This window comes from Hyalella azteca, unplaced genomic scaffold (genome assembly GCF_000764305.2).
Source record: "Hyalella azteca isolate HAZT.00-mixed unplaced genomic scaffold, Hazt_2.0.2 contig9433, whole genome shotgun sequence".
NCBI lineage: Eukaryota > Metazoa > Arthropoda > Malacostraca > Amphipoda > Hyalellidae > Hyalella > Hyalella azteca.
In genome coordinates, this window is record NW_025939505.1 from 1 (window position 1) to 8,457 (window position 8,457).

At 31.4% G+C, this 8,457-nt stretch overlaps 2 protein-coding genes across 2 annotated transcripts in view; both read left to right on the forward strand.

Moving 5' to 3' along the window:
• Nucleotides 1–8: 8 nt before the first annotated feature.
• Nucleotides 9–2,825, forward strand: LOC108676581 (cytochrome P450 2D14-like). The gene is made up of 4 exons (XM_018164680.1): nt 9–102; nt 1,321–1,420; nt 1,841–2,000; nt 2,262–2,825. The coding sequence occupies exons 2-4, from the start codon at nt 1,355–1,357 to the stop codon at nt 2,456–2,458; spliced, it is 423 nt and encodes a 140-aa protein (XP_018020169.1). The 5' UTR covers nt 9–102; nt 1,321–1,354; the 3' UTR covers nt 2,459–2,825.
• A 4,979-nt stretch (nt 2,826–7,804) lies between these two features.
• The window catches only part of LOC108676579 (methyl farnesoate epoxidase-like), a gene marked incomplete at its 3' end in the record, with an annotated part of 8,070 nt that continues 7,417 nt past the window's right edge, over nt 7,805–8,457 (forward strand). Inside the window, exons 1-2 of the mRNA XM_018164679.1 lie at nt 7,805–7,821; nt 8,157–8,249. Coding sequence (XP_018020168.1) covers nt 8,168–8,249 — 82 coding nt within the window. The remainder of the gene's footprint in view (nt 7,822–8,156; nt 8,250–8,457) is intronic.

Here is an 8,457-nt window from a genome sequence, read left to right on the forward strand (position 1 = left end):
CCTTTGCCTTCATCCTGACTGGCAGGCCGCGGTACAGAAGGAACTTGACCAGCACCTCAAAGATACTGGCCGAGATCTTCCCACCATCGAGGATAAAAACAAGTTTGTTGACGTAACAATAATAATCCAATCTAAATATCCGATCTGGTAGTCGTTTATCGCATAATTGGGAGTACTATAGTTATATAAAGTTATATGGGAGTACCCCAGAGTGCAGGTCAATGTCTAAATGTGCTGAATTAAGAACGTTAAACAAAAATTGAATTTTATTTGCTCAAAAAAATGTTATAATGTATGTTAAGCGTCGTTTGATACTACATCATTATTATAATTTGTTGTTGTTAACTAAAATTTATAATACCTATGTTTGTACTAATGTCATTTCAAAATTTCAAATTCAGTTGTTGCGAAACCCTTCTTATACGTGATAATGAATGAAATTGCATTCGAAACGTCGTACAATTATAATAAAATGGAAACCTGATATTTGGAAACCTGATATTTGGATTTTCACTTCCTATCAAGAGCCTAAAACAATAAGAAAATTGTCAATAAGAAATACTCTCTGGTCTTCACTGAAACCTTCATTAAAGAACAGCTTCTGCCAAACTACCCAAATGTTAACTAAAATATGTACATTTATTATTATTTTGGTCACTGTCGTTATTACTATTATTGATAATTATTTTATTATTACTAATATTTTAGTATTATCATAATTATTATATTTATTATTATGAAAAATTACATGGTTATACCGAAATTTCGCAACCAACCTATTAATGTGGTTAACTAATAATCCTGACTGGCAGGCCTCGGTACAGAAGGAACTTGACCAGCACCTCAAAGATACTGGCCGAGATCTTCCCGCCATCGAGGATAAAAACAAGTTGGTTGACATAACAACAATAATCCAATATAAATATCCGATCTGGTAATCGTTTATCGCATAATTGGGAGTACTATAGTTATATAGCCACAAAGGTGCAGTTAAATGTCTAAATGTGCTAAATTAAGCACGTTAAACATAAATCGAATATTACTTACTCAGAAAAATGATGTAATGTTTGTTAAGCGTCGTTTAACATTATATTATTATTATTATTATCATTATTATTATAATTATTATTATTATTATTATTACCATTATTATTATCATCATTATTATTATATTATTATTAATATTATTATTAATAATATTTTTACTATTATTATAATCAATATTATTTCTATTATTATGAAAAATTATATGGTTCTTCCGAAACTTTTCAAACAACCTTTCAATGTGGTTAAGCAATTCTCAGAGTTTTATTGAGCCAGGCTTGTGAAGACATCGGCGTTCTTGACTGAAGTGATGCGGTTCCGCTGCACGGACCCACTCACCGTGCCTCACACGTGCACAAATGACACCATGTTGCAGGTAACTTATATGAACAGCTTATTTTACGACGTTGGAGAGTTGCTAAGTGTTCATTATTCTATTAATTTGTTAGTTATACATTAAAACTTATACACCTTATAAATTCCGACGGAGGTTTTCCTATATTTCTGTTGTTTTTAATACATTACTGGGGAATATTGCAGTAGCAAAAAGAGATTTATTAGCTTTATTTCATCCAGAAAAAAAAATTTGAAGACCAATAGAAAATTTGAATTGCAGAAAAACAGATAAAAGCTGAATTGAAATACATAAATTTGGAAATTGAAAATTTTTTTGAGCACATCGTAACATGCAGCGCTTTGCCGTTATACCATGATTTTTTAAACAATACAAACACCATTTTAAGCTTTAAAATTTGGATCGTTATCATTCACTCCTGAGAGGACTATGCACACGCAGGGTCACCGTATCCCGAAGAACGCGACGCTATGCGTCAACTTGCGCAGCATAATGATGGACGAGTCCTACTGGGGTGACCCCTTTGTTTTCAGACCTGACCGCTTCATTGCAGATGATGGAACTCTCAAGAAAGATGAACGTGTCATTATCTTTGGCAAAGGTGAGAAAAAATTCTTGGTTTGTTTAATTTATAGTCACCATTTTAGTTTAATGCTGAATAGATCAAGGTATGAAGATCAACTATAAAATAGTGCGGCTCTCTCATTTAATAAAAGAGAAAATATCATCAAGTTTTCAATTTCGAAGTGATACAGATCTGCTGACATGCATTTGAAGGACACTGTCCCACTATTAATAACTTGTAGGTGAGATTGAATATTAGAGTCCTTAAAATGACTGAATTAAATGAATTTTTATTCAGGGAAACGCGTCTGCGCTGGCGAAGCCTTGGGCCGGATGAGCACTTTCCTGCTTTTTGCGGGACTGACGGCACATTTGTCGTTCTTCTTGCCGCCGGGAGACCCTGTCCCAGACACTGAGGGCGTAACAGGCTTCACTCTCGGGCCTCCTCCCTTCAGGATTATTGCTAAACGGCGCAATCATTCAAGCCATTGCTAATAAAATTTCAATATTGCGTTATCATAACAGCACTTCGATAACCCAAACGGCTTGCCGGTGATACTTAGATTGAAAGATAATTTTTTTTTTCAAAAGCCATTCATTTCGTTATTATTCAATAGCAAATCCTATAACTCGATAGAATAGTAATTATTCGTTTATCTCATTCCACAAATGTTTATACGAGCCCAAATATGTTTAACAATTTTTGCATCAATGAATTTTTACTTCCTTTATGAATATAAGCAAAATGCTGAGACCAAGTGAAAATATTATTCTTCCAACCCAATTTAGACCAGCGTCTACCCGTTATCGACGCAGCGATGCTTCCCGATTAAGGACTATTGTACCCAAATTACTCTGAACAATAAACATTTTGNTGACATTCAAGAAAAATACTAGTGCGAGATATTAATTCGAGTCACTACAAATCCCAACACACAAACCTGTACAAACACGGCAACCTAGCCAAAAAAGCGCATGACCTAACAACTCTTATTATTCGTCGGCAATGTTCCAAGGAATAGCAAAAAATCCATTTTTTGGTCATTGTCTCAAGGAAGAAATTGTGATGCCCTTTTCATCGCTGCATTAAATAAGTTCTATATTCGTGATAACAAAATTCATTAGTATATTATTTATTATTTATTTTAATACAACATTAGCTTCATTTAAACCTAAAGAAATACTAACTTTAAAACATACAATTATCAAATGTTAATGTTTAAACTAGTGTTTCAGAAGAATATTCGTTAACTGACGAACGACAATATTATTTCTTATGGCAGATCTCTTTCATTCTAGAAAATTGAACAGTTTAATTCAATATCTGCTTCATCGATTTAAGTAATTATAGTGTCTTAATTTCTAAAAATGAACAAAAACTCAATCCTTTTTCCAATAATCTTTGCTGTCTCATTTGTAACATCTTTTACTACACCACACCGCGGTGGCAACATCCGAGATCTGTTTGTGTTCTGTTAGAGATAGTTCGTGTATACTAATGGAGCCAATATAGGGTGGCAACTTGTATATAGGCGAATATAAATGAACAGTGTCATAAAAAGTTTCTTGGAATTTATTTAAAACACGGTTTTCATATTAGTTCGCTCAATTTTAACATCAGCATGTTGAACATGTATTGTTGCTTTCGGAAAATTGTTAGTATACTGTACTATTCTACTTAATTTTATTCAATTTCATTTCGTTTTCATAGAAATATTAAAATTATATCAGAATAATTTCATACTGTGAGAAGCGGGAACAGTGAATGCGAACAACAGTACGAGCCATCATGGTAGTTGAAAGAACATTTTATCGCCGATTAGTATATTTGCAGAAAGGAGACGATATCATTGCAAATATCATGAGAAAGGATCGGTGGATGATAAGAAATTTCATTAATGAAGCATTCACTTTTAAAACCGGGTTCAAGATCATAGATAATTTTTTCCTCCAAACAGGGACGTGGAAAATACTTAGCTAATCTCTGAAAAATACTGCTGCAAACAAAAAGATATTGACTTTATTTCGGACAATTCTCGTTTGCAAAACAGTATAATGGTAATGAGTTAACGAACGAATGAATCATAACGATATTTATGATTTTGTGTGAGTATTTTTTACGTGCTCACCTGTAAATTTTCGGTTAATTTGAATAACTATTGCTCGGATGGAAGCTTTTCTTATGGTCCATCTGTAATGTTTTCTACGTTCAGACTATGGCTGGTGAAAGTAAACCATGAAAGTTAGGGTTAATTATTCCCTATAGTCTGCACCATATGAAAATTGATCATAGTGTGTCGCTATCTACCTAAATCCATAATCCATCCATTCTTCACAGAATCTCCCAAAGGCGATGAACGAAATTAGAAAATAAAAAAAAATAAGAAAAAATATTTAAAAAAACCACGTTTTTCTAGTTTTTACAAAACTAAAAATAATGAAATAAAACAAATAAAAAATTAAAAAAAAAAACACGTTTTCTTAACGGACAAAAAAGAAAAACATTTACTCTTACATTACATTTAAGTTATGTAAAATGTCATGTAATGTTATGTAAGAGTAAATGTTTTTCTTTTTTTGTCCATTAAGAAAACGTGTTTTTTTAACAGTTTTTTTATTCGTTTTATTTCATATTTTTAGTTTTGTAAAAACCAGAAAAACGTAGTTTTTGTAAATATTTTTTTATATTTATTTATTTTCTACTTTTCAGATTGCAATTTTAGCAATTGAAATCAATTTCCAGGGTCGGCAAGTGTGGATGTTCGAGGAAAAACTCAATTCCAAACCGTGAATTTTTTGTGTTTTTTATTTTCATTTTTTTAATTTTTTTTCAATTATTATTCCTGATGATCAAATCTTGAATTGTTAGGCAGCATAAGCATGCATGACAAATTTAAAGTTTCTTGGATGTTCAGAAGAGCTCTAAATTAAGGTTTGAATTTTTGATGACAGACGGACACGAAACGAAGTCAAGAAAAACGTGGTAAAAAACGTGGTAATAATAAGTCATAATAATAATAATAGTGTAGTTTGGCAGAAGCTGTTCTTTAATGCAGGTTTCGTTGAAGACCAGAGAGTATTTCTTATTGACAATTTTCTTATTATTTTTCTCGATTCGGCGAATTAGGCTCATTAATTATCATTTCTGATGATCAAATCTTGAATTGTTAGGCAGCATAAACATGCATGCCAAATTTCAACTTACTAGGATGTTTAGAAGTGCTCTAAATTAAGGTTTGAATTTTTGATGACAGACGGACACGAAACGAAGTCAAGAAAAACGTGGTAAAAAAACGTGGTAATAATAAGTCATAATAATAATAATGTGAATAAATGCATGTGCGAAAGGACCTGAATGCTCACAGTAGGTTGTTAACGAAAATTTTGTCAACGTAAACATTTTATCACTTTTTTGATTATACGAATCAACCTAAAGAACGTTCAAAGAATTGGGGAAGCAATCCGAAAAGCTACCAAATTTATAAATTTAAAACTATTTTACTACAGAATTTACCGGAGCAAAAATTTCTAAAAATGATCAATAAAATTCTCATGTTTGCTCTTGTACGAATATACAAGCAAACCAGAATAAGTTTTCATTATTATTTGGTTTGTTTTATTGCATTTAGGCTTTTATGTACCTACGGTATGACCACTCTCGTAAAAAAAAACAAGGCCAAATTGCATATTAATTGAAATTTGTCTGCTAAAATAATGCTTACACCTTTTGCATTGTCAACAATTCGTCGCGAAATGTAAATTAGAATGTGATATCAGTTAGCTTGTCTCCAATCGATTGCCAACTGATGTTCCAGCAAAATGAAACTCGGCACTCAAACTCTCCCAGAGTTGTTCTTTCACCCAATTTCATCTCGGAAATACATGGAATTGAGATTATTTTTCAATTTTATCCTCATCCCAAGATTTTCTTTATTTCTAATATACTTATTCGATTACGATTTTAAATGAGGGTCTACTGATATTGTTAATATGTTTTGTAATCCATTTATAGCTTAATAGTGACATTGAAGAATTAATCGTAAAATGTGGGTGGTTAGTATGCAAAATACCAGAGATCGGAAAAAAACAGAGATCGAAATTTTCTTTTTCCGAGACTTTCTGCGGCCTCACAATACACGCTTTTACGAAAAAAACTCGTAGCCAATAATTGCTCCGTGTATAAGCTTACTGGCTCATAAAACTGTTGGTGGCCAGTCGTGGACTTTATTCTGAACTCAATTATTTTAATTTTTGGGAGATTTCTGTGCTTTGCAGCTTGGTTTCTGCCTTTTGTGTTTTTATGATTAAATAAATAGCGTAATTGTATGCATCCCTGAAAACTATGTATTAAATATTAGTTCAAGCTTTAAATAATTTAAATTACTATCGTTAATAAATAATTTTTTTGAACATTTTTATCTATTACATATTACAAGATACTAAGAATTTTTGTCCCTTTTCAAGTCATGAGAAGCCTTCATGATCGCTGCCACCTTTATACTACGAAAAATCTAAGAAAAAATGTAAAAAGTTTTTTGAGAATAACTTATCATTATAGAATTCATGCGGGCGCTGCGTCGTTTATAAGCTCTAATTTTATTTTCGTTTCACTCTAAGCTATTGGTTTGAATTTTTTTTAAAGGCCTCCCACACTCACCATTCCAACACCAAACTCGCGTCCTCGGGCAAAGCAATACCTGCGTTCCCATTGCGCCACTCGTCAACCGCCATCCGCAAACTGTCGCCCTCGGCTTCAAACTTTCATTTGAAATTCACTACATTTCATATCTCAATCGTATTTAATAATTATTCTTTCCATGACCGGCGTTTTTAAATTAAATGTAAAGATTTTTTTAATTTGCATAAAAGGATAGTCAATTTATCGCAATTAGTACAGGTATCGTTTCAATTCAAGTGAATACGACAATGTATCATTACCTGAGGCAATAGGAGTAAAATGTGGCTAACAATACAACACTTCTCTATAACTTCACTTCTTGTTTGTCTGTCTGCTACTATTCTTGTAATCGAAATTTAACACACTTCTACTTATCCTATCGATCTGAAATTTTGCACACTTGCGTAAAGTTGGAGACAATGCTTTAATAAAATGACAAAATAAATAATTTTATGAATAAAAATTTTTTTTCAATGTTAAATAAAACATAAACATAATTTTGTCAGCTACAAATCATATAATTGATATTTGACACACTTTTACCTGTCCAATTGATATAAAATTTTGCACACTTGTGTGAAGTTGGAGTCAATGCATGAATCAATTGACAGAATAAATAATTCTGAAAAAATTTTAGATGTTAACAAAAAATTGAAAAATTAATTTTATTAATATTCAAAAATAAAATTAGAAATTCATTGTACATCTGTAACATTGGAAACACTGGTTTCTTTAGAAGTGTTGTCTTTGGAAAAGTAATTTTTAAACGTATACTATTTTTGTCTGTAAACTGCATTTACTAATGAAAAATTATTTGATGAAATACATCAAATTTATTTAAAATTAATGCAAAAGCCTGACAATTTTAGACATGATTTTAAAAATGATAAATTATAGGAGTAATTAACGCCAAAGTGAGAAAAACCAATTTGTCATGGAAAAAACTCTCATTTCCTCTCATGAAATAAGTTTTTCAAGAATAATGCAAAAAATTCTGCGAGTTATTATTTGTATCATATTTCCTGTTTTGACAGGCGTACCTATAATATAAGTTATAAGGTATCATGGAGCGCTATCCACGCATCATATCTAAAATAATCTACCCGATAGGCGCATCTGAGGGGCCCCCTGCTTTAAAGTGGTCTTTATACGTAACACATGAGGCAAGTACCTAACGCGGGTGAGTCGTTATTCTTTGCGCGCAAAAAAAATCATGTTATGTAATTCAGTCATGTATTATGTTAATTGATTTATATATTATGTCGATTAGTCCTTGTATTATGTTAATTAATTCATGTATTATATTAAGGTTCATGTATTTTATTATAATGTTCAGATACTTTAAATAACTTTTGCCAGAAGGTTTTATTATGATGGAACAAAATGAATAATCTTCTTTAGATATTTAAGCGCATGGAATTTTGTGTGTTAATTCGATATATTCGATTTTTCTGTCTATTTCTTTCTGTTGTTTTTCATGCTGCAATTTCTATTTGATATTCTCCATTATTTAAGGAAGAAACACCATGTTGATGCTCGTGCTGTTGTTCACTCTGGTTGCCGCTTTCTGCTGGTTTTCCACTAAGAAACCAGCTGGGTATCCTCCAGGTATTCTATTTTAAATCATGAATTTCACGAATTACCGAAAAATGAACAATAAACTGATGCTATCTTTATCAAATTATTTTATATAATTTATAATTATATATATATATATATATATTGGTGTAGTTAGGCAGAAGCTTTTCTCTTATGCAAGTTTGTTATGTACATATATATATTGTTTTCAACAATATATATATATATATATATATAT